This window comes from Onthophagus taurus, chromosome 7 (assembly GCF_036711975.1).
Source record: "Onthophagus taurus isolate NC chromosome 7, IU_Otau_3.0, whole genome shotgun sequence".
Lineage (NCBI taxonomy): Eukaryota > Metazoa > Arthropoda > Insecta > Coleoptera > Scarabaeidae > Onthophagus > Onthophagus taurus.
The window spans coordinates 20,806,757-20,834,165 of NC_091972.1; the positions used below are offsets into that span (position 1 = coordinate 20,806,757).

At 33.8% G+C, this 27,409-nt stretch overlaps 3 protein-coding genes across 7 annotated transcripts in view; 2 read left to right on the plus strand and 1 right to left on the minus strand.

Moving 5' to 3' along the window:
- LOC111424621 (stranded at second) overlaps positions 1-1,044 on the plus strand; it is a 54,444-nt gene extending 53,400 nt beyond the window's left edge. For both annotated transcript variants that reach the window (XM_023058231.2, XM_023058232.2), the window contains one exon: positions 905-1,044. In XM_023058231.2, the coding sequence (XP_022913999.2) occupies positions 905-912 (8 nt within the window). In that variant the 3' untranslated portion in view covers positions 913-1,044. The remainder of the gene's footprint in view (positions 1-904) is intronic.
- A 252-nt stretch (positions 1,045-1,296) lies between these two features.
- On the minus strand, positions 1,297-22,095 carry LOC111424658 (cilia- and flagella-associated protein 36). 2 transcript variants are annotated; one of them, XM_023058280.2, is made up of 4 exons: positions 21,952-22,095; positions 21,763-21,890; positions 2,146-2,321; positions 1,297-2,089 (listed from the first exon to the last, which is right to left on the minus strand). In XM_023058280.2, exons 2-4 carry the CDS (start codon positions 21,869-21,871, stop codon positions 1,367-1,369), a joined length of 1,008 nt encoding a protein of 335 aa, XP_022914048.2. In that variant the 5' UTR covers positions 21,872-21,890; positions 21,952-22,095; the 3' UTR covers positions 1,297-1,366. The 2 variants fall into 2 exon arrangements, with proteins under 2 accessions (XP_022914048.2, XP_022914047.2); XM_023058279.2 differs by having other exon boundaries at positions 21,945-22,058.
- Positions 22,096-22,126: 31 nt separating this feature from the next.
- On the plus strand, positions 22,127-23,487 carry LOC111424660 (SAGA associated factor 11kDa). Of its 3 annotated transcripts, none has more exons than XM_023058281.2 (4): positions 22,127-22,216; positions 22,357-22,671; positions 22,886-23,088; positions 23,185-23,487. In XM_023058281.2, the coding sequence occupies exons 2-4, from the start codon at positions 22,367-22,369 to the stop codon at positions 23,406-23,408; spliced, it is 732 nt and encodes a 243-aa protein (XP_022914049.1). In that variant the 5' UTR covers positions 22,127-22,216; positions 22,357-22,366; the 3' UTR covers positions 23,409-23,487. The 3 variants fall into 3 exon arrangements, with proteins under 3 accessions (XP_022914049.1, XP_022914051.1, XP_022914050.1); XM_023058283.2 differs by having other exon boundaries at positions 23,181-23,393; XM_023058282.2 differs by having other exon boundaries at positions 22,212-22,308.
- The last annotated feature ends 3,922 nt before the right edge of the window (positions 23,488-27,409 follow it).

Here is a 27,409-nt window from a genome sequence, read left to right on the forward strand (position 1 = left end):
ATTTTTGTGTTTCTCGCTCCACCTTGTTTCGCAAAGCTTGGAAATATTTGGTATTAATTTGCGTCTCAAAACTGATTCTTGAAAAAATGTAATAATATCTTTGATATCTTTGAAAGCACAAAGCTTTTTTATATTTTCTGCGTAGGATTGCTTGCACACCACCTTCTTTCCCGGACATCGTCGAATAACCGTCAAATCCTAAACCAATACATTTGTCCGGATCAAGATCTTCTGCCGAAAACTCATCTATTGCTTTTGCAATACATTTCGCATCCAAAGCATCAAGTTTGACGAATCCGAGGAATACTTCTTGAACTTCCTTGGTTTCCAGATCAAAATATGGCATCCCATTCGATAATTGTTCAGTACTCAAGATGTATATTTATTGTGTTTTAATTTTTTTTCGAATCTACCTCTAGGGGGGGCAACGGCCCCCCTCTGCCCCTCTCTGGCGACGCCCTTGCCGTGTTGCAAGATTGCAATCCTGATTGGAATGTTGATGAGTACAAAATAGATGATTTTTTGATTCTTCTTTACAATTAAGAGAGATATATTTAAAAACAAGCGCACTGATTAGTAACGCGTTTAAACTTGTTGACTCACCGAATGCGTCGTGTCATTAACACGTTCACTGCCGTCTCGGTCAATATGACCGCGAAAATAATTGTCATCGTCTTGTAATTTCTTTAATCGCCACGCCATCTCGGTCAATATATTTACAGGATGATAAATAAACGTTCTGGCAATGAATGTGTTAATAATCAGTATCAAACTGTATCCCTCATTCGCTGTAACTAAAAACATTCATTGTTTACCATTTGCCTACAACATAAACCATACAACATTTCCAACATAGTTAGTCTTAATTTACATTATTTCCTTTATAAATAATATTTTTTTGTAGGGTTATAAAAAGTCTGGAGTAAATTAAGAAGAAAGAAAAATGTATGTTTGTATATAATTTATATATTTTTGTTAGAATTATTTTTTAAGATATCTACTTGTAATTTGTAAAATATTAAGTATTATAAGTTATTTAATAAGGGGGTGTTTTTTGTTTCTAATTACCTCATTATCCCCAATTTTGAATCTTATTTTTTCTAATATTACAACATCAATAACCAGCAACATTCTTTAAAATAGCACGGACTGAAAAAATTTTTTTGATTACAACATTAATAGTCCAGAACTAAAACTAGAACTAACAGTAAACCTAGAACTACTCGCGTTTTTAATTCTAAGTATACTGGTAGTTCTAGTGTTAGCTCTAGTTTTAGTTCAATTAACACCAGCCATTAAAGCCTTCATATTTATATTAATAGTCCTATTTAAAAATATATATCTTAAAAAAATCTTATTAAAATATTTAATTATTAGCTTTAGAAATAACTTCATTTTTTAGTTTCTGAACTAAAGCTTTTCTCAAAGCTAATTCTTGAGGTTCCAAATTAACTTTATGTCCATCCAAAACTGATTCGGCGGCTTTTTTCGCCGATTTTGGCCGCTCTTTAATTTTCTGCTTTGTTTCAACAACGCTTTCTTCTACTTGAAGATGCTTCTTTCTTGCCTCTTTCTTCAAAGCAACCAGTTTATCCCTTTGTGCGCGAAGATACTCTTGTCTCTTTTTCATTTCCAAACTATCAACTTCAACACTAGGTTTTGAAACAGTTTTCGATTCTTCTGCTTTTGATTCAATTTCTTTTTTATTGTCGATTTCAGATAAATTTTTTTCTTGTATTGGTGAAGACTTTTCAATAGTTTTCAACTTTTCCTCTAAAATTTGCTTCTCTTCGAGAAAATCCAAATTATCTTTTATGGTTTCTTGTTGGGTGCTTTCAAGTTTTTTAAATGATTCGGCGACTTCTTTCATGATTTCTTCTTCTAATTTTCCGGGAAAAATTATTTCCGGGGTTTTTGATCTGCTTGATTGGGCGACATCGCGTTTTTCTGGTACAAAAACGTTTGGAGTTATTCCGTATTTTTGCTCAATTAACTCGAGAGCTTGAAGTTGTAACTCGACGTTTCTTTGGGTCATCATTCTTCTGAACATTTCGAAATCGTTTGCTGCCCATATTTGCTCAAAAATTGTCTTAAAAAAATGACAAAAATTAATAAATAAAGAGTAAATAAAAATGTTAATTTTACTTGATCAAATTGTAGGGTTATTCCTCCCTGAGTTCCTCTTGCGCAAGCATTTTCAAATTGTTGAGGTGTAATTCCAATATCTTCCATAAAATTACCCAACATGAAATCAACCAGGTTTTTGTAATCATTGAAAATTTTTTTATATTCCGTATTGTCAGTGTTGGTTGGTTCAAAAACTAAACAAAAATGAAAATTAGTAACAAAAGATTTTTATACTAATATTTTAAATATTTCCTAAACTTGGTGTTGAATAATCGTTTAGATTGTTGATAGATACATATATACAGGGTGGTTCAAATTCGATGTCCGAATAGGCTAACTCGGAAACTATAAGAGTTAGAAAAAAAGTAGCTTACATGTCATGATCTCGTTTTTCGAGAAACTGCTAATGCCGAAAACCTCATAGCGCTATCGTCTTTTGTATTTCCCCTAGAGGCCAAAATTGGAAATATCGTAAAACCAGCAAGTGCAATTATCTTCGTTATTATTATAGGTGGAGTATTATAACTAAGACATTATATGGACACTTTTTTATAGAGAATTGGATGACGTAGTCAAAACAATTTTTTCGGTTTTAGATTTTGAGATATCATCACAATTTTCGTTTTTTTAAATGGAAACAACCACTGATTATTCGCTTATTAAATTCGTTATTTTTTTCTGATTACAAAAATATAGGGTTCGACCGGTCTATTTCTTTTTTTTTTACTACGTCATGAAATTCTCTATAAAAAAGTGTCCATATAATGTCTTAGTTATAATACTCCACCTATAATAATAACGAAGATAATTGCACTTGCTGGTTTTACGATATTTCCAATTTTGGCCTCTAGGGGAAAAACAAAAGACGATAGCGCTATGAGGTTTTCGGCATTAGCAGTTTCTCGAAAAACGAGATCATGACATGTAAGCTACTTTTTTTCTAACTCTTATAGTTTCCGAGTTAGCCTATTCGGACATCGAATTTGAACCACCCTGTACATAGTTATTCAATCAACCTTAGTTAGTGGTCATAAAAGACCTGATTTCATTTCTCTTGCATTATGAAGTTATGATTATGTCTTGATGAAAGTAACAAACTAATAATGGTCAAACGGATTGATAAATAACAAAAAGGCACGTATTGCGTATCTTTGTAGAATGCCGAGAAATATACTTATTTATTATAAGAAAGGAACCTTAATTTAATTGCACTCCAAGTATATTACAAAACACGAAAAACTCTCTTTAGCAATATCTTTGAATTATTTATTTCCTTAATGTTATCATCTTCGCCATCCCTGCTGTTCTCTTGCATACTTATTACAAGTGGTTCTTTGATGACAGGTTTCAATAATAAAATAACCAGTAGATATAATGTTATTTACTAAACCCTCGGCATTACTAGTCAAAAGACCTATAAACCTGATAAAGCCGAGGCGTTACAATATGATGACTAGTTTCAGGTTAATATAATCTTAATCACTGAGCTAAAAATTAATTAGTCAAAAGATCACCTGATACAGCCGAGGCGTCACAATATGGTGACCAGTTTCAGGGTGATATAGAACGAATCATTAAAATTCTCTGACGTTCTACGACGTCTAATATCTTCTAATACTGTCCTGGTCTTTTTCTACATTCGGCTTGTTATTTGTTAATATCGCTAAACATCGCCGTTAATTACGCTAAATTGACATCAAAACCACATTTTGTAGCATGGTTACTTTGTGGTTGAGTTAATTTGGAGTTCGGTTTGTTACTCGCAATACCCGAATTCGGATATTGTCCGAAATTTTTACCTACAACGCGTTGTGGATAAGCTTAAATGATTACAACGCGTTCCGAGCAATTTCTTCGGTCATTGAGTAGCGGAAAATACTCACAACGCGTTAAGGGTATTTAGGTTTACTCAATAGCCGAAATGTACCAATTTTGCGCATTTTGGTCACCAAAAAGTACCTACAACGCGTTATGAGTATTTAACGTTTACTCAAAACACGTTGTGTACACCAAAAAGTATATCACAACGCGTTGCGAGTATTTCACGGTTGCTCACAACGTGTTGTGGCTATTCGATGTTTACCCATAATCGATTGCTTTCAGTTTGCAGCCAGCAAAATTATTTCTAAACATTTTTGCAGTCGTTTGCTGTTACAGTACGCGTTTCTGCTGTTTTGTTATTCTGAGCTTAAAATCGGTAAATATAATAGTGATGCAAGCAAAATTCGAAACTGCAATACGTGAAATGTTTAATGCTAAAGGGAAAAGAAAAGACGCAGAATAGCTTTCTGTTCTCAAAATTGTCGCCGCATTAAACGTTTTGATATGCTAACAATTGGTGATCATGATACACTAATTCAGACAACGGCAAACTCCGAACTAAAATACTTTTGTAGAATCGAGGAAATATTTGGCATTTTACACTCTACACATAAAAAATTAGGTCATAAAAAGGAAAAAGCGATGGGAGTAGAAATAAATCCAAAATTTTGTAACATAACACGACAAATTATTGATATCTATTTAAACCTCTGTGAATGTTGTGCGCTGAAGAAGAAAGCAAAATGAAAACGAGCTGTCGTGAAACCAATGGTGATATCTGAATTCAATTCACGATGTCAAGTAAGTAAATAAATTTGCAATCATATTTTGCTTTTTAACTCAATTTACTTAACTACCCATGTATCTTTTAAATTAATTTGATAAAAAATCTAGTAAAATAATTACTATAACGAAAATAGTTTTAATAAGAGATTAGTATAATTATTCACAGGTAGATCACATATTTTGAACTATCAAGACCATTCAACAAAGTAGTAGCAGAAGAAGTAGCAGATGTCATTTTGGATATATTTTGCTTAATTGGAGCTCCTATCATTCTTCATAGTGACAATGGCCGTGAATTCTCGAATAAGGTGACAAATTTTCGATAATTTCCTTTTATTTCGATAGTTGAGTTTATTTTTCCTATAAACGAGTATTTTGATTCAGCCAATAAAAGCGTAAGCCATTAAATGGAATGGCGTTAAGATTGTTCTCGGAAAACCACGACATTCCAAGCCAAGGCTCTGTTGAACAAGCTAACCAAGATGTCCGTAATAGTTTGGTGGCTTGGATGAGAGATAATAATTCGACGAGTTGGTCAACTGGTCTTCAAATAGCGGAATAAAAAGAAGCCCGTACGAAGCTTTGTTTGGAATTGCACAAAAAAATGGACTGCTGATTCATGCTTACCAAGTGATATAGTTCAAAATTTATCGACCGAAAAAGAACTTGAAGAGCATTTACGTAAAATTAACCAAAATGTCGAATCAAACATAGAGAATGTAGCAGACGAAGACACCAATGAAAATTTATCACCAGTTTTGGTAATGGAACATTGCAGAGTTTGTTCAGTGTGCAATGAGGAATATAATGAAGAAGTATCTTAGGATGTACTTCTTTACCGGCATCCGATATACCTTTATGTCACTTTTGTGCTAATAAAAAGCGATTAGCATTTCTCGAAAAAGCTGTAAACGCGAGTTAGAGGAACAAGCAAGAAAAATGATCGAGAACTCGAACAAGAAATTTCCACCAGTCTCTGTCGGAGACAATATTTTGATAGACATTCCAAGTCTGGTGACCGTTACGACGTATCCCAGTATCGCCCTCTTGCATGTTTGTCTTTACCTTCAAAAATTTTTGAAAAAATAATTTACCCGAAATTATTATATATTCTGAAGCCCTTCATGATCGTTGAGCAGCATGGCTTTCTGCCTGGTAGATCGGTCGAGACCAATTTAATAACCTATACAAATTTTATTCATCGTGCTTTCGACCGATCTTGCCAGGTGGACGCTATCTACACCGATTTTAGTAAGACCTTCGATAAAATCGATCACAACATCTTAATAAGAATGTTGTCACTGCTTGACATTCCTCCGGGTCTTTTAGCGTGGTTGGGTTCCTACGTCAGTGACCGTTACCAGGCGATTCGAATCAGCAATTGTGTGTCTGCTTATCAACGGGTCACTTCTGGGGTTCCCCAGGGTAGCCACCTCGGTCCCATTCTTTTCTTGGCATACATTAATGATGTTCTGGCATGTTTTGAACATTCTAAATTTCTGCTTTATGCTGACGATTGCAAAATTTTTTTGGATTTATCATCTAACTCCGACTGTATTAAACTTCAGGCAGATCTGGACCGGTTCCACAAATATTGCGCTGATAACAACCTCTTCCTAAACTACGATAAATGTTATAAAATTACTTTCTCTCGCAATCGCTACCCTCTGAATTTTCCCTACAGGCTGGGTGGTGCGGACATTTAATCGGTTGATCGTATTAGCGATCTGGGGGTTACTCTTGATAACAAATTATCGTTTAATTTACTTGTGGAATCCGTTATTTCCAAAGCTCTGAAGAGGTTGGGTTTCGTGATTCGAACCTGCCGCCCTTTCACAAATATTAATTGCATCAGATTGCTGTATTTAACGCACGTGAACAGTGTACTTAGCTATGCCTCCACCGTCTGGAATCCCCAGTACCACGTTTACATTAACGGTATCGAAGCGGTTCAACGTCGTTTTTTGCGGTACCTATCTTATAAAACAAATTTACCTTATTGCGATTACTTTATGCGGTGCAGGGTGCTGGGTTTTCAGAGACTGCAACAGAGGAGGCTGTGTTACGATTTACTGCTTATTTTTAAACTTTGCAATGGCTTCATTAATTCGCCTGAATTGGTTGGTGGGTTACGTTTTTACGTTCCTCCCTACCGGACTAGGGGTGGTCTGATGTTTAGACTTGATCGTTCGAATACAAATGCCTGCTTCAATTCACCTCTTCAGAGATTAATGCATTCATTTGACTCTCACTGTGGAAATATTGATATGTTCAACACCTCACTGGCTGCGTTTAAGCGGTTTTTGCGTGGCGTGGGCGTTAATGTCTCAGGTCATTAGAATTTAATTTTTCTTGTTAGTACTACATTTTTTTCTTGTTTTGTTTTATTTTGTTTTTTTTCTCAAATCATTAATTTACAATTAAGTCCGACAATCCGTCATCAATTTGTATAGAGGACGCTTCGCTGGGGGTTAACCCTGTTTGCGTCCCATTTAAATAAATAAATAAATTCCAGATATGGCTAGTCGTCCAGAGCCATTGTCACAATTAGATCGATTAGAAACCCCGAACAGGCCAAAATTTGCGATTATTTGAAGAAAAACGATTTTCCCGGAATATAAGAAATGGTTAGGAAAATTTTCTTTTTGATTCTGAAGCAAGAAGCGATCGGGAATATAATGCCGTTGAAATGAGATCGATTAGAAACCCCGAACAGGCCGAAATTTGCTTATGTTTGAAGAAAATCGATTTTTCCGGAATATAAGAAACAGTTAGGAAATTTTTTTTTGATTCTGAAGTAAGAGGCCAGTTGAAGTTAGATCGATTAAAAGGTCCGAACAGGCCGAATTTTGAGAAAGTCGATTTTCCCGGACTATAGGAAATGGTTAGGAAAATTTTCTTTTCGAATTTGAAACAAGAGGCGACCATGAACCGGCGATGCCGTTGAAATTAGATCGATTAAATACCCCGATCAAGAATTTTTTTCAGTTTAAAATCTATGACTGAAATCTATGGCATATCTACGGTAGGTATATCAAAAACAAAAAGGACTATGAAAATTTGGTTTGCGGCATTGTAAGTTTCACAAAAAAGTAGCTCAGGTTCGCGAAAACCGCAACTTTCCATCTTTCATAACAACTGAGATACCCTAAAAACCCATCGAAATTTGGACAGCCTGTACAGGGTGTCCCAATTTCGATGTCCGCATAGGCTATCTCCGAGAACTAAAAGAGATAGAAAAAAAGTAGCTTACATGTCATGATCTCGTTTTGCGAGAAAACGCTAATGCCGAAAACTCCGAACAGCTATCGTCTTTTGTTTTCGCCCTATCGCCAAAAACTGAAAATTTTGCAAAAATGACAACCGCGAATATCTCACTTATTATCAAAGATGGAGTATTATAAATAAAACATTATATGGGCAACTTTTTACGAAGAATTCAGTGGCGTAGGTAGAATTCTTTTCCCATCTTTTATTTTCGAGATTTTAGACGTAACTTTATTTTTTTAAATGGAAACCATAGTTGGCTATGACCTAAAATAATTTGTTATTTTCTTCTGATAACAAATATATATAGTTTGTGGGGTATATTTTTTATAGTTATTGAATAATTAACAAAAATTCATTTTGTTCTATCTAAAACTAATGTATGTATATAAAAGTTAATGTTCCTATGGTGATAACCATACATACTATGATGGAACATAATGTATCAATTTTTTTTGTTCTTTCTAAAACTATTGTATGTATTTAAAACTTAATGTTGTTATGGTAATAACCATACCATGATGGAAAACATTGGGTACGTTCAGCAGGTGTCAACAGTTGAATTAAATCAGTCAGCTAGTTGTATGAGCTTTAATACAACAGAACGAAATCGGCTGAACAAGCAATTGAGAATTAGTAGTTCAGCATAACCTAAAACTATGGCCAACAATAATATTTTTGAAAATTTTGTGTTATTACAAGAGATAATGGATGATGATGTTGATTTTAAGGCTCATTTCATTTTATACAGTTCTGCCAGTTTTCAAAATTAAAGGGGAGAAACAAAAAATATTAATCCTAACTTAGAATTTCACAACCGCTGACAAACTAATCGCAGATTACTTACGCTGAGATATTTACTAAACTGCTGCGTAACAGCGCTGACTTAGTGTATCGTTCAGCCGCAACTGCTAATATAGCAACTCAACAGTTGACACCGGCGTGCCCATTGTTTCCAATTATTACCAAAGTTTGTAGTAGTATTTAAAAATTCACTAACAACTCTGGCATTATGTGCTGGTGCTCCGTCATATTGAAAATATATCATTTGAGACTTATTTAATGGTAAATTGTCGACCAAAGGCACAATGTGCTACCTTGATATATTGAGGTATTACCTGAGTTTTAGTTTTTATGGTAGATACTATATGCTAACATTCTATTATCTAAAAGGACACACCATACATTGAATCCCAAGTTTCTTTGAACACTCAGAGACTTATTTAATTTTTCTAAATATCATCTACAAAATTCTAATCTTAGATTAACATCTCCGGCACCTAAATAATGAGTTAGCCCCGCTTTGCATGGTTTATACATATTTTTCTTTCATATTGGGGAGCAGCGGCTTTTGAGTCAGACGTCTTGTTCAATTTCTCTGCAAGATGTTGATGGATTTATCGCAAGTGAAGCCAACACATTGACTTCATCCTCTTGCAGGCCATTTTGGTATGTTTTTGCACGTGGACCAAAAATCTATTAAATTTTCTGCTAACCGGCTGAAGGTTCTTACGTGCGGTTGTCTTCTTTCCGGATACCTTGTGAAATATAATTCCGCGGTTAACGTCGCATTCTTATCTGATAACATATAGCATTCCATCATGTTACATTTTCATAATTTTCGAAATTCATTGTAAAGTTTTATTCAGTTTTGTTATACTTTGACACCTAACTCGAATTTTTAAATATAAACTTTGGCAATTATTTGATACATTATGTTCCATCATAGTATGTATGGTTATCACCATAGCAACATTAACTTTTAAATACATACATTAATTTTAGATAGAACAAAATGAATTTTTGTTAATTATTCAATAACTATAAGAAATATACCCTACAAACTATATATATATTTGTTATCAGAAGGAAATAACAAATTATTTTAGGTCATAGCCAACTATGGTTTCCATTTAAAGAAATAGAGTTACGTCTAAAATCTCGAAAATAATAGGTGTGAAAAAAATTCTACTTACGCCACTGAATTCTTCGTAAAAAGTTGCCCATATAATGTTTTATTTATAATACTCCATCTTTGATAATAAGTGAGATATTCGCGATTGTCGTTTTCGCAAAATTTTTACTTTTTGCCGATAGGGCGAAAACAAAAGACGATAGCTGTTCGGAGTTTTCGGCATTAGCATTTTCTCGAAAAACGAGATTATGACATGTAAGCTACTTTTTTTCTATCTCTTTTAGTTTCGGAGATAGCCTATGTGGACATCGAAATTGGGACACTCTGTACTGTTCACAGGGAAATTAAACTTAAGCTATTTAAAAAAAGTGTTTAAGTGTTTATTTGACATGGACCGTATTTCAAGACATTTAAACCGCGATGAGTGTGTTGAGACAGTTACTTTAGCCAATGAAGGACTAAGTTATCGTGAAATAGGCTTGAGATTAGGAGTTTCTCATACAACAATATCACGTGCCGTTCAACGATTTCAAGAGACAAATGATCATACAAGACGACCTGGACAAGGAAGGAGGAGAGTCACAACACTACGCCAAGATCGTTTTATTAGACTTCGTGCTTTAAGGGAACGTTTTGTTACAATGAGAAACTTACAGATACAAGTAGCAGATGTTCATAATATTCGAATTAGTACTAACACTGTACAAAGGCGTCTCGCCGAAGGTGATTTGCATGCAAGGACTCCTGCCAGAGCATCAAATTTAAACGCAAATCATCGTAGAAGGAGATTGCAATTTGCCAGAGAACATCTTGACTGGAATGCTGATGACTGAGAACATGTACTGTTCACAGATGAATCAAGGTTTTGTTTATACAGCTCAGATAGACGTTTAAGAGTAATTCGACGGCCCAATAAACGCTATGCACAGTGCAACATACGACCGACAACTTTATTCAATGGAGGATCTGTAATGGTTTGGGGTGGAATTTCGCTTACAGCACGAACAGACCTTGTTTCTTTGCGAAGAGGTTCATTAACAGGTGAAAGGTATATTACAGACATTTTATCGGAACGCGTGGTACCCTTTGCTCCTACACAGGAAATAATTTTTTATTAATGCATGACAATGCAAGACCTCATGTTGCCTATACGGTCCGTGACTATTTGGATGAAGTTGAGAATAGAGAATTTATGGGATAATATTGATCGTCAGTTAAGGGGGCGACATCCACCACCTATCGTTTTGGACGACGCACAGTGGGGCCAAAGCAATGAAAAGTTGGAAAAAAGTCGAAAAATATAATTCATATTTATGGCCAATTTTCTATGACAACATGCAGGTACATAACCTAAATACCCTACTCAACAATAAAAATATCAAAGGGATCGCTGGTGCTCCGGATATAACAGTAGAAAGTTTGACTTATTATTACAAATCAGTAAAAATTATATAGAGGTTTCAAAATATTTTTTTCTTCAAACGTCATTAAATGACAACTTTGTTGTCGTGTTTACTCGCGGTAGAAGTAAGTCATTGTTGCATAACGACGGTTGCTAAGATCAACATAGCAAAAAAGTACTTCAGCGTTATGGCGCTAAAGTAAATTTCACTTTAGCGCCATAACGTTGAAGAACATTTCACTTTAGCGCCGTATTATTTGCAACGTTTGAAGAAAAAATACTATGTTTTATTCGGAAGAGAAGCAGATTCGTTTGTGGCTGGTCCGTCATTGCCGGACTCACTTCGTTCGTCCGGCAAACTGTCGGACACGCCACAATTTTAACGGCTCATCTGTCATTAGCGACTCACTGCGTTCGTCGCTAAGCGACAGACCACGCCATAAAAAGCACTGCTTCTCTTCCATATAAAACAATATACTATTATATAATTTCTTTGTGTGGCGATTTATTATTATTATTTATTTTGCGATGGAAAATCAACCTAAAGGTTAGTTGTTTACCTTTTTACTATAATTTTAATTTTATAAGTACTGACGTATAAGAAAATGTTAAGGTTGACTTTTGATAACCTTCCGGATGATATCCGGTCAAAATTTTTCCTCTATAACATAAAGTGACTAATGTAGTTTCATAATCAACCAAAAAAGTTTGCGCATATTTGCGCCATTTTATATAAACAAATATCTACGGACTTTCTTTTCTTACGGAACACGGAACAACATGCAACGCTATAATAAAATTAATAATGCCATGTTAGATACTAAATTCAAAATATACTTATCGCTACGTTTTAAATTTATTGTTTAAAAGGATTCAATTTAAAAATGAACATGGGAATAAATTAATGTGTTCCAAAATACTCATCTTAAAAGACAGTATACTATAAAACGATTTTGTTTAATTATTTAGCATCCGGTTTATTTATCTCTGTCCTACGACGTACTCTCGTTTACGAAATGAGGAGTTCTCATGAGAAAAATTTGGATGAACAACTGAACTCACTGAAACAGTGCATTAAAAACTTCACGAAATATCCTATGGATATGGATATTACTCCAGAAATGAAAAAGACACTTTCTCATTTTGCATCGGATTTTAAAAGTAGATGGCAAAAGTCTCAAAGAAAAGAAGATAGATTTTTGAAGGAAAATGAGAATTGGCTAAATACTTCCATAGGATTTGCTATTTATTGTAAAGAACCGGGGCAGAAAAAGTTAGGAAGACCAACAAAATCTTTTGCGGATGTATGTGAAAGATCCAAACGGCAAAAAACCGAAATAATACGTGCTTCCCATGATTCTGATGAGCTGGTTTATGCGGCTCAGATGAGTCTTCGTTCATCTGGATTGAGCGATGCTGCAAGCGTACTGAAAGATATAACAACCACGTCTCCAGCGCGAGCCAGCAAGTATAGTTGTTTTGTTCATTCACCTAATTAAGATGTATTAACCCAGATATAAAAACTTATCTATTAGATGATTTTTTATCTGGGTTAAAAACAATAGTTGTTTGCAAAAATATTTTCTTTTCATTTTTTTATACTATACCTTTTACGATGTAGGTACAAGTCTGCATACCGAAAATCCCTAGAAGGTGTAATTCCTCAAAAACTTCCACGAAACGAAGCACTTTCTTTATTTGTTGATGCCACTCTTACCAAAGAGCAATATAATAAAATACGCAAGAAAGATTCATTGCGATTTCCTTCTTACAAAGAAATTCAACTTGCAAAAAAAGAATGCTATCCATTAGAAGAATACATAATTGTTTCAGAAACAATGGCAGAGGTGACATTGCAAGGACTATTGGATCACACCATAATTCGTATTTTGGAAGCACAACAAGATCTATTGCAATCAATAGACAGCAAACTTTGTTTAATTTCAAAATGGGAATTTGACGGATCGTCCCAAGCACAGTATAAACAAAAATTTTGGACGAACCCGGAAGCGTCAGATGCCAACATTTTTATTGCGTCAATGGTACCGTTACGTTTGACAATGAATGCGCTTATCTTGTGGCAAAATACAAATGCTCATCAACCAGATTTTGTAGGCCTATTCGGTTTCAATTTGCGCACGAAACAACAGAATTGATTAAAACGGAGAAAGAATACATAGATCAACAAATAAAAGAATTAAAACCGACAAAATATTATATGGATGAAGCGAATGTCGAAATAACTCATCAACTAGTTTTTACAATGGTAGACGGAAAAATTTGCAATACACTTACAGATACGACATCTACACAACGTTGTTATATTTGCGGATTAACATCAAAAGATTTTAATGACATTGAAAAGGCAAAAACAGCTGAAATTAAAAAAGATTCTTTTGACTTTGGTTTGTCAACACTGCACGCTTGGATTCGATTTTTTGAATGTGTTTTACACATTTCCTATAAATTACCTATAAAGAAATGGCAAGCGCGTGGAAAAGAAAATCAAGACATTGTTGCTGAGACTAAAAAGAAAATTCAAGCTAGGTTTAAACAGGAACTCGGTCTTATTGTCGATAAACCAAAACAAATGTCTGGGAGCACGAATGATGGTAATACGTCAAGGCGTTTTTTCATGAACCCCGAAAAATCTGCAGAAATTACTGGAGTTTCTATAGATTTAATAAAACGATTCAAAATTATATTACAAACATTAGCAAGTGGACATACTATCAATATAGAAAAATTTAAAAATTATACGTTGGAAACGGCAAAATTATATGTTGAAAAATATTCTTGGAATCCAATGACCCCAACAGTACACAAAATATTAATACATGGTGCAGACGTAATTTCGAATTTCTGGTTGCCCATAGGATTGTTGAGTGAAGAAGCACAAGAGGCAAACAACAAAATTTTTTAAAAAGTTCGAGAATCATACTCACGAAAAATGTCTCGTGAAAAAACAAATCAAGATGTACTTCGTCGCTTGCTTATTAACTCTGATCCATATATATCAAGTATTACAGACAAACCGAAAAGAAAGAAAGTTACCGACAAAGAAGTTTAATGATTTTAATTCCAACGGAAGATATCGAGGACGAAACGGATATTGACGCTTCTCCAGAATCTGAATCTGATTGATAACTCATATCTATATAAATATTTATTGTAATGTGTTATTATATTATTATTAATCCTATTTAAACCCCTCCGCCACGAAATCAATCAAATTAAAACTTTTTTCCACATTTTTCCTTGTTTGGCCCCACTGTGCGACGCACATAGGGTATTTCGGCAATCTAAGCGGCCAAAATTCGATTTTAAAAAGTTGAACCTCGAAAAAAGTAACATCTGACATAATAAGTTTAATGTCATACACGTGTCATACAACGATTGTTTTCGTTCTTGTACATCCCGATCGTCCGTATTATTATCTCAAAGTTGGTTAAATAACTCGAATAATTACTTCAACCTTTTGCATAAGTCCATTAGATATAATTTTTTTATTTGAAAGTGTAAATATTTAACTGAATATCATGGATTGTGATAAACTAGGTAAGCTTCTTTCCTTTCTACGGTGTTTTGTTGCGATAACCCTTGTATTTACTAAAATATAGTGTTGTGAGGAAGAGTTTTTTCTTGTAATTTTTCTTTTTTAATGTTTAAATTGATTAGTTACATTTCCCGACGTTTCCCGGCTTTGATTATACATTCATTAGATTGCTCAGGCCTTATACATTACGGTACCTATATTTCTGTCTGTGAAATATTGCGAATTTTCAAATGATCAAGTCTTAACTGTTAACATATACTTAGTACATACAGCCGATCTAAATATTTTATTGTAATTTTATTTGTACAATGGATTTTTTAAAGTATTGTGTGGTGAGAAAGATTAGGATTCCAGACAGTAATAGATTAGAAGAAGAGAACATGTGTTTATTTCTTGAAAAACGCGCAATTACTTCGAAAACAACTTGTGTTTGACGCCTATCTAATTCAAACACGAATTATGGAATATTAATGTAGTTTCGTTTGTGACAAAGGTCTTATAGTTTTCTATGTAACCTTTTAACGATTTAAAGTTTTTATTTTGAATTTTTGAGAGTAATCTTTCAATTCTGAAATATTATTAATTATAATTATTAATAATTTTTTTCGTACACACTGCAACACCATTATTAGTCTATCAGTGTTATCTATATATACGAGATAGAAATTAAGTTCTATAAGTCTTTGATTGATTGATTTCTTTAGGAACTTCTAATGTAAAAATGATGACTAGGAAAGAATTATTTACTCTTATGCAGCGTCAGGATTTAAATAATATCAACGATAAATTGATTTTTTTGGAAAATCATCTTTTGAGAGACTCCTCGGACCAGCAGGCGAAAAATATAAAGCAAAATTTTTCAAGATTTAAATCTGAAATGAACAAACGATGGGCTGCAGCATTACGAAAAGAGAAGCTTTTTTTGAAAAAAAATGAAGAATGGCTTGCTGGAACATTCACCGTTCCGAAGGCAAACATTTCAAAGCAAGTAGGACGACCGATAAAGCCGTTTGATGAATTAAGTGATAGAAGCAAAAGAAGAAAAACTGAAAAGTTACGTCAATCTACCGACTTAAATGTCCTTACTTCTGCCGCTCAGTCGAAGTTAAGAGTCAGTGGAAAAAGAGATGCTTCACTGATGTTTAAAAATATCACCAGTTCACCAAAGGGAGCTACAAAAATCAAAAACTTTCCAGAAGTCAGTACGAGGTAATAAGAAGTTACAGTAAAAACATATATCCCTGCTATAGCGTACTACAAAAAGCAAAACAGGAATGTTATCCTGATAAGAAAGCTTACAAGGTTACCGAAACTTGTGCCGAAATAAAAATTCAAAATTTAATGGATCGTACTGCCACGCGCCTTCTTAAGCATCTAGAAGAAGTAGTGCAATCTTTGCAGAAATTCGAGAGGGATTCGTTGGTTTTAATGAGCAAGTGGGGATGTGATGGGGCACAACATCTCAATACAAACAAAAGTTTGTAAATGAATCTGCCACTGATGCGCACTTATTCCAGAGTTCGTTTGTACCCCTTCAACTTAGTAGCTCTATGAACAATAAAGTCATCTGGCAGAATCCAAAACCATCCTCACCCCGTTATTGTCGCCCTATAAAGATAAGATTTAGTAAAGAAACCACTGACTTAACTAAAGAAGAGATCAAATATATTAAAAATGAAATAGATTTATTACAAAATTCTACAGTTACACTCTCTAACAAAAGTTATTCAGTTAAACACACAATGATGCTAACCATGGTAGATGGAAAAGTCTGCAATGCTATTACAGGCACTACTTCTACCATGAGATGTTATATCTGTGTTTTAACCTCAAAAAATTTAATGTTTTGAACGTAAAAACAGAAGATAAAACGGAGGCACTTGGTTTTGGTCTTTCTGTGTTACATGCCCGAATAAGACTATTTGAATCGATTTTACATCTTTCTTACAAGTTACCTGTAAAAAAATGGCAAATAAAGGTAGAGACTGAGAAAGCTGTAATAAAGAAAAGAAAAACAGAAATACAAAAGAATTTTCGAGAAAAGATGGGCTTGATCGTAGATGTACCTAAACCGGGTTTCGGTAACAGTAATGATGGCAACACAAGTAGGAGATTTTTTTCGGACCATGAGCTAGCAACAGAAATTACAGGAATTGATGTTAACTTAATATATAGGTTAAAAGTAATCCTAGAAACCACCTCGAGTGGATTTAAAGTCTCTTCAGATTATTTTGCTGCATACGCGAAGGAAACTGCCGAGCCTATGTTAAACTTTACCCCTGGCATGCGATGACTCCTACATTACACAAAATACTTGTTCACGGAGCAGCAGTTATAGAAAGCGCGTTACTTCCGATTGGCCAGTTATCCGAAGAAGCGTCAGAAGCCCGAAACAAACATTTTAGATTTTATAGGTTAAATTATGCTCGAAAATTCTTAAGAGAATCCTGTAATCACGTTGTAATTAATCGACTATTATTAACTTCAGACCCGTTCATAACAGCAATGCGACCAAATCTCCCAAAAAAAAAACAAACCATTTTTAAAAGAAACGACAGCAATGTTAATTTGTGCTGCATCTTATACAGAAGGACAAGATTTTTCAGATGAAAATGACAATCTGTCTGTGCACGAAAAATCGTTTAACACATCATTTTCTTCAGTATCATCATTTAGTTAACAACTTCTTATGCGTTTCGATGTTTATTTATTGTTTTATAGTAGTTAATATAACTTTGATTTGTCTACGTTTTTCAAGCGATGAAGAACTGATAGTTCTCGTGAACTTTAATATTGCAGGATAGCCCATTTGTTATCAAGATTTAATAGAAAACTTATAAAACACTATAAAAAGCCTATATAAATACTTTTAGAGTTGAGTAAAGTGAAAAAATATTTTTGGCCGCGTAAATCTTCAAAATACCCCACTGTGCGACGTTGAGAGGATGGTAAGAGAGGTTTGGGATGCAATTGATCAAGATCAAATTCGACGCTTGATTAATTTAAGTATGCCTCGTCGCTGTGAAGAAGTGATACGTAAGAGAGGCGGAAATACACGTTATTAGGTGATTTTGAGAGAATTGATTAAGGATTATGTAGTGTTTTTTAGTTTTCACCTACTTGTTTAAAATGTTAATAAAAATTCGTTACATTTAAACTTGTGTATCTTCCTTGATAAAAGAGATATCGAGATGATACTTGAACGAAAATGTAGAGAAGGGTTGCCATTCTAACGTAATGTAAATGGAATGTAGCGGTTCTTTCTGATAAATTCCACAGGGTGTTGCAAAATTAGAAGAAAAAACATAAATTTCTTTTTACACCCCGTATATGGGTAAAACGTTGACAATTGTCAGAAACCATCAACACATTTCTTCCTTAAAAATCAACCTATACCATGAAGAAAGAATTATCAAAATCCATCCGTTGCGCGTTGATTCAAAAAAAAAATACCTTTAAACTTAATGCATAATTTAGGTGGTGCGATAATTTTGGAGAGTAGTGTATATCTATTGGAATAATTAAAGAATACCTGTCCCACTTAAAAATCGATGATTTTTTTTTAATCGGTAGGAAATGACTCAAAAGATGTGTTAATGATAAAAAAAAGTGCGGAAAAGTGTAGTACTTACCGAAAAATCACTTTAAAGTTGCGATTTGACGTTTCTTTTTGGAAGTTCAAAGCAATGTTAAATATGCATTTTCGTATTAAATCCTAACCTGAAATTGTTTAATTTATACCCGCGCACAAAATAAAAAGTTATTTTCACTAAACTTATTGAGATTACAACATATTTACGGATGAAAACCTTATTTCTTAGGCTATAAACGCATAACGACAATTACCTGTCGTTAGATAGAATTGTTTCTACCAAATGTGTGTTAATAGACTTTATGTTAATAGATTGTGTATCAATTGATCTGTCAAACGACTAAAATATCTTTAAATTGTAAATATCAATGATAAATAAGTATAGTAGCTTATTTAATAATAGTTTGCTTAAATTAAAATAGTTATTAAAAAAGACATGTGTATACATGGTTACAAAATAAAAATAAATAAATAACCCGTGTGACGATAGCAACAAACTGTGCATTTAACCAAATGACAATTACAACCGACAACACAAGCAATGTTAACCATGTATTTTCGTATTAAATCCTAACCTCAAATTGTTTAATTTATACCCACGCACAAAATAAAAAGTTATTTTCACTAAACTTGTTGAGATTACAACATAATTATTCATAATAACACCTATGTGAAGTTAGCCCCCAACTAAATAGCATTTTACATGTATAGTATTTTGATTATAACATGAAAACCAGTGAACCGATTTCGATAAATAATGTCTCATTCGAAAGCTTAATCCTTGGCCAATACGAAAGTGGAAATGCCCGTGAAAATTTGAAAACTCTTTCGAATTTCGCTAAAACGTCAAAATAATGCGAAGATACACGAAAATAACACAAAATTGACCTTCTTTAAGTGGTGATAACTCGTAAACGATGTACCCGATGATCAAAATCTATACGTCACTCGATTCGTTATAGTGTCTTCTATCGAAATCACAAAATGCTTGATTTCAATTCTCTCCCGCTAAGTTTATACAGCCCTCGGAATGACACCATCTTCGGCTCGTTGTTTATGCACGTGTGAACGCTCGTGCTATTAATTAATTTTTAATTTAAACTAAATCGACTATAATTAGAGAACAGTTTGACGGATTTTAATGTTTTATATCTCAATCGAAAGTTTGTGTCTGGCTGAATGCTGTTGTCGAAATGCCCGATTCGAAATATTTAAGGATTTTGATTAAAACATAACAAACGAATTAATTAAACACATCAATTATCTCCGTAACTAATTGACCAATTTTAGTCATCAAAATCTCGGTAGAAAGTATGATCTGCAATGAATGCGAAGGTGGAAATGCCCGATTTCAAAATTTACTAATTATGTGCGTACAGCCATTGAAATTACTTCGCGAGAGATTTTTTTCTTGTTCATTCATAAGTAGATAGTTATTATTATCTTTATAATTTGTTACACGAATGAAGAAGCTCAACTCGTCCATAATTTAAATTATGTTCAGTCTTTATGTGGTGCTGAAAAATATTGGAATTTTCTTTAGTTTTATGTTTCTAGTTTTCAGCCTCCTCCACATTTGTCCGATAGCAACAAACTTGTATCCGTAATTTTTTATCTACTTTCTTAGCTGATATCTTTCTTATTATTGGAGATAATTCGAGATAATAATTAGAGATTCTTTCTCTATCTAAAACCGGTCTTTGTCTGTCGATAAGTTAATACTAAGATCAATCTGTACTTAAACTACAAAGCGGTGGCTCTGTACTTAGATTAAATAGCTTAAAATTACCAAACTTCAAGCCTTTGTGCAATTGTTATCAAACCGATGTTTAAAAAACTATTATCACATTTATCACACTCGGAAAGAGCGCTCTTTAAATTCATTATATCTTAACCCGGGTTTTCGTTGGTAAATGGGTCTATCGGCGTCATGCTTAAATCGCCCTTAATATACATCCCTACACGCAAAAACGTTTAATTACTATTCCTTTAAACAAGTTTCTTATTTGATATTGGGAAAACTATAGAAGTATAGATCTATCTTATCTACAATTTGCTGCTCTTTCTAATGGTGTATAACACGCGGCTATCGCTGCTTGGTTATAGAGTTTTTCCTGGTGATATAAGAAAGTTATTGATCCCAACAATGTTTAAAAGTAGCTAAAACGTGTGAATTTGGTAATTTTTTGACCAAAAACGTCCTTGTGTAAGTCTATAACTTCATGATATACTTCTATAGTTTTCCTCATATCAAATATGTAAGAAAGTTGTGTTGAGGACCGACGATTTCATAAAGAAAGAATCAAGCTTTCATATGGTGCATTTAGTGTTCTGCTATATCTAATAATAAGAAAGATATCAGCTAATAAAATAGATAGGAAATTGCGGATAAAAATTTGTTGTTGGAAGATTCGTATTGGCCAAGGATTAAGCTTTCGAATGAGACATTGTTTATCGAAATCGGTTCACTGGTTCTCATGTTATAATTAAAATACTATACATGTAAAATTCTGTTTAATTGGGGACTAACTTCACATAGGTGTCATTATGAATAATTATGTTGTAATCTCAACAAGTTTAGTGAAAATTACTTTTTATTTAGTGCGTGGGTATAATTGAGGTTAGGATTTAATACGAGAAAATACATGGTTAACATTGCTTGTGTTGTCAGTTGTAATTGTCATTTGGTTAAATACACAGTTTGTTGCTATCGTCACACGGGCTATTTATTTATTTTTATTTTGTAACCATGTCTTTTTTAATTTAACTAAACTACTATTAAATAAGCTACTATACTTATTTATCATTTATATTTACAACATAAAGATTGCAAAGAGCTTTCAGTCATTTGACAGATCAATTGATACACAATCCATTAACACAAAGTCTATTAATACACATTTGGTAGAAACAATTCTATCTAACGCCATTTAATTATCGTTCTGCATCGATGGCCTAAGAAACAAGGTTTTCATCCGAAAATATGTTGTAATCTCAACAAGTTTAGTGAAAATAACTTTTTATTTTGTGCGTGGGTATAAATTAAACAATTTCAGGTTAGAATTTAATACGAAAATGCAATTTTAACATTGCTTTTAACTTCCAAAAAGAAACGTCAAATCGCAACTTTAAAGTGATTTTTCGGTAAGTACTACACTTTTCCGCACTTTTTTTTTATCATTAACACATCTTTTGAGTCATTTCCTACCGATTAAAAAAAAATTCATCGATTTTTAAGAGGGACAGCTAATCTTAATATATGCCTATCTATTAAATTTACTAAAAATATTTCTTACTTAAAGAGTTTTCCTCAATAAAACTTTCTAATGGAGCGCTCCAAACCGGTCCATTCAAAAAACACACCAAAGAATCAAAAACCCAACCGTTTTCTTCTTCTCCCTGCATTTTCCGTGATTTTCCGCACCTGTAAACGAAATAAAGATTAATTTGCGGATATTTTTTCCAATAAAAAACCTACTAATCACCAAGTTTACTGCGGGTCATGTATACATCGTTCTAATCCATCGCCATGGAAACTAGTCAACAATTCAAATTCGCATTTTTCCCGCCGTTGCGTGCGCCGTTTTTGTCAGTTGTTATGATGGCTGTGTTGCACAACTTACCTTTCTAAACTACACTATTTGAGAATCGTGATATTTTTTATTAATTTTTACGATTCCGGCTCAAAAGAAATCCACTACCTCAATAATTAAAAGTACGATAACGAAAACTTCACGGACTCGATGAATTGTAAGTGATTTTTTTCAACTTTTATTCGCCGCATTTCGAGGTTATGTTACGTCTTGTACGGTGTCGATCAAAAGTTACGTAATTGTATAGCGGTGAGCAAAATGAAGTGAACTAAATTGTTTTTTAATTTGGTTTTTAAGGTGTTCAAGGATGGTAGAGCAAGTAAACAATGAAATAATTAAGTATGAAGATATTAAAGATGTAGTTAATGACCCGGTTCAGTTGCGCACACTTACTGAGAAATTAATTAATTCGATGATCGATCAAGTTACTTTAGGGATATTGTTCGATGCCCATCGGAAACATTACACGAAAACTTTTAATTTAGATAGGGATAAATCGCCTGAGAAAATGGAACCTTTACCTTCGCACGTCGACATCTTTGGGAATCACAATTTAAAGAAAACGGAAGACTGTGTTTGTCCAATTTGTGATAGACAAGTTGCTGCATTAAGGTGATAACAATATTAATGAAGTTTAAGATTAAGAAATTTATAGAAATAAAAGCTGCTTAATTTTTTTAATTTATTTATTTTTTTTCTTGTATATTTTTTTTTTTAAATAAAGATGTCTGAAAAACCTATTCAAAATTATTACAAATACAAAAATATTTTTAAATAAACAAAATTCTGGAAAAAAGAGAAAAAGATGTTAAAAGAATATTCTTAGATTTGCCCCACACTTGGAAAGTTGTATGGGAATGGGACGAAGTCGTTCAAGAAACGTACGAAGGGTCACTAATAATAATAAAGAACGTGAAAACTCAACATTTTCCGGATTAGGAAGTGACGATGAGGACGACGCGGATTGGAATTCGAACGAGAAACGTAGTCGGAAGAAAAAAGATCGAAACGGAAGTAAAAAAGGAAAAGGTATTTTCCTTCAAAAAACATTAAAAACGATTTGATTTTAATTTTAGTGAAAAAAATGTAATTATTACGTTTCTGTCGTTTCTTTTTTTGAGATAGGTACACCAAAGAAGAACAACGAAACGGAATCTTCGGATACCGTGGATATCGAAGGGGAAGAAGACGGCGATATGATTTCGCTAAGAGACATGCTTCAAGACCATTCCAATGGATCGTCACCGAGTGATTCATCCTCAAGTTCCAGAAAGCGGGAGAAATCGAAAAATAAAAAAAGTAAACGAGATAGGACTTCGCCTAGTGTTAATCTGTTAAACGCTGACTAACATAACAACAACAAATTCATTTTTTTCATCAAACATTATCTTCAACATAAGGCGATGTTTTTTTTTTAACTTTAATTTATTAATTATAATAAATTTTAAGTCGTGTACAAAAAGACAATTTAAATTTAAAACTAGTAGTACTACAATTTTAGTAATTTGTTTAAAATATTTTTGCCATGCAAATAAATAGCGAAAATTTTGAAGATAATTTTTGATCGAATCAGTGTTATACACTGTATATAAACCGTATACCCTTCACTGCATAATTAATTGATCGTGTAAAAAAATAATTAATTGGTAATTTTACTTATAATTAAAATGTCTTTTAGAAAACATTGGTGGACTTTAGTGGATTTTTAAAAATATGTATGTACTTTATTTGTAGAGTCAACCACCGTGTGGTTATAAAAGTTACTTTGTAAAAAAATTAGATAATCTTGATTAAATGAATCGTGTATTTTGGAATTGATCGTTTTTAAAATATTTTTACTCTTATTAATTTAATTATAAAATCAGGTAGAGAAGGTTTTTTTCATATTATTGTACCTATGATCTCACGCGGTTTTAATATTTATTATTTCTTAATTAATTTAGATATTTTTGTAACATTTGTAACCCTATCCATTTTTTTTAAGAAAAATAAAAATTACATTATAAATTGAAGGAAAAAATCACAAATTTTTATTTCCTTTTATCCTCACTCGCTCACAAACTTATTAATGACCTCTTTGGTGACTTGTAATTAGATAATAATAATAATAATAATAATAATGTTTATTAACCCATAGCACCATTATAAACCCCAATAACAAAATACTTAAAAACTAAAATAAAACCAAAATGAAATGCCATGAGTTAAAAAGGACCACGTCAGCATTCCCAGTGGGTCAGCTGTTTTTCATTGGTCCTTTTTCTACATTTTGTATAAATAAACTTAAACTTCATGACGGCAAACGGAAATAGAAAGACTAGTTGTTACCAAAAACTTAAAATTAATACCAATTATACATAATAGTAAGACTAGCTTTCTAGTAAATAAGAAGAGCTAAGACAAGGAAAGGAGAAGAAACACGAAAAAACAATAAAAGAAAGAAAAAAGAGAAAAAACAAAAAAAAAAAAAAAATTGATTCATATGTCATCACAATTCTGCTCATTCAATAACTCAGACCTATATATCACCCTGAAAACCCGCTCAGATTCCTGCAAGACCGAAAGTGGACAGTTATTCAACAGATTAGGCACACAATACGTGAAAGATCTTTTAAAAATTTCCAGTCGATGCTGGGGTATTGTTAACGTATGTCTGTGCCTAATATTAATATTATGAACGTCTGTTCGAAATTGAATTTTGTTGTATAAATATGGTGGACATTTGGTAGTCAGAACCTTATGGTAGAGGCAAGCAGAGTGAAGGGCCCTACGACGTGACATATTCAACCAGCCCACCCATTTTAAGGTGTATGAGATACTCGCATATTTCCTAATGCCATAAATAAAACGTAAGCACGCATTCTGAACTCTTTGAATTCTTACCTTGTGAATATTATCAATACAAGGGCCATATAATACATCACCGTAATTAAAGATCGAGAGAACCAGGGCGTCACACAAGCGTATCCGCAGTTGCTGTTCCAATAAATGCCTACTATTATAGAGCAATTTTAACGCTGCATATGCACGACGCAGTAGACTACCAATGTACGAGTCAAATCTAAGTTTACTGTCAATAATGATACCCAAATTCCTTGCACTTTCAGCAACCTGCAAAACATCAGAGTCAATCTTCAAGCTCAACCTATCCCTGACTTCGTCCAAAACACCCCGGCTCCCAAAGACCATCACCGATGACTTAGATGGATTTATCCTTAAGCTGTGCTCATTAGCAGTATTGACCAAGGCCTTCAAGTCAGCATTAATATTACTTTCAGCCACAGCTAGATTTGATGTTGGAAAAGTGTAGTATAATTGAATATCATCAGCATACATGTGCGCAGTACAGTGCTTTACAGCCAAACACAGTTGGGAAGTATAAATTGAAAACAGAATTGGGCCAAGAATAGAACCCTGCGGCACACCCGACACGACCTCAACTTGTGCAGATAACTCACCATTACAAGCTACTCGCTGTGAACGGTAACAAAGATAATTCTGAATAAGATTGAGAGCAGACCCCGACAGTCCAATATACCCAAGCACTCCAACCAGCAGCGAATGATGCAAAGTATCAAAAGCTTTGGAAAAGTCAAGCAAGACCAGAGCCGTGGCCAACCCGTCATCGATACCCCGTAGAACATCATCCGTGATATCCAAAAGAGTCGTAGTGCAGCTATACCCAGAACGGAAACCCGACTGCAAGCTAGGTAGTATACAATGCGCATTTAAATGTGACCACAACCTAGTGGACAATAATCTTTCAAATACTTTAGAAAAGACCGGCAAAATACTTATAGGCCTAAGATCCTGCAAACAAGCAACCGTTCCAGTTTTAGGTACAGGTTTAACAAGAGCACCCCTCCACTGCCTCGGATAGACCGACCCCTCGATGCAAAAGTTGATAATGTGGCACATGTACGGTAGTGTCACCGGAGAACTTAATAAAAGCATCTGCTTCGTAACTCCATCACTACCAACAGCATTTGTTTTAATTCGATTAAGCGCTTCCAAAACCTCTTCCTCAGAAACTAAAGAAAAGGAAAATTCTGTAGAAACAGAAGATAATCTATTAGTATTGTAGAAGTGCAATAAGTTGGGATCACAATCATGTTGATTTTGAGAGGAAAGAAAAAAATTATTAATATCATCAGCATTTCCCACAGTAGACGGAATTGACTTCGTTTTAGCACCACATACTCCAAACGACTTGAGATTGTTCCAGAGTTTACGAGAATTATTGTTATGAAATATTAAAGAAAGATAAGCCTTTTTTTCCCGACGGATTGCTGAGTTAGTATAGTTTCTCAAGTCTTTGTACGACTTAAAATGAGAGGGATCCCTGGTAGACCTGTATCTCGAATAGGCATTATTTCGTAAATTAATGAGAATTTTAATAGTATCAGTTATCCACGGGCGATAATTCTTTCGCAGTGTAACTGTTCGGAGTGGTGCATGAGCTCTAAATAAAGATAATAAGGAATTATTAAAAAACTCTACCTTATCATCAATGGAATCAGAAATAAGAAAGTTGTGCCAGTTTAGATAGTTTAGGTCATCCAATAAGCATTGGTGGTTAAAATGCCTGAAGTCCATAAAAGTTAAGATACGAAGATAAAAGATCATAATCACAGAAGTTAATGAAATTCTTAGACATGGGACCTAGAATTAGAAACATTCAGATTTGGCCATCTTAAGAGAAGTAGGGCAGAGCGCCCATCACTGAGACAGGTCCAAAAATGAGACATTTGCATTTCTCCCACCTGTTCCATAAAGGGCCCATACACCTGCGAACAAATTGCACAACAGAGGCTGTTGTGCAAAAATTGTATGGTGTATGGTGTTGTTCAACGTGATGCGCAACAAGTTGTAGAAATTCAAAATTGTTTGAAATTAATTGCGCAACGGATGACGTTGTGCAACTATTGTATCATATATGGGTCCTGGCTCGAGAGGTTGTACAGTTAAGGGCAGGTTTGGACAAGTTCCGCATACGCCACACACTAGTAGTACTGATAATTTTAAAATGGCGAACTTTATAAACAACAAAGACTTTTGGAGCGAATTTATTAATCTATATCGCCAGTTGCCAGAAGTGTGGAAAGTGAAGAGTGATGTGTACAAAAATAGAAACAAAAAGAACGTCGCGTATGAAAAACTAACCGAAAAATTAAAGGAAATAGAACCTAGCGCCGATAGAGAGATGGTGCGAAAGAAAATAAATGTTTTGCGTACTGCGTATCGGAGGGAATTGAAAAAAGTAGTGGCGAGCTATAGATCTGGCACAGGCACCGAAAATCTTTATGAACCAAGTTTATGGTATTTTAAAGTCTCTTGGGGCAGGGTAAGT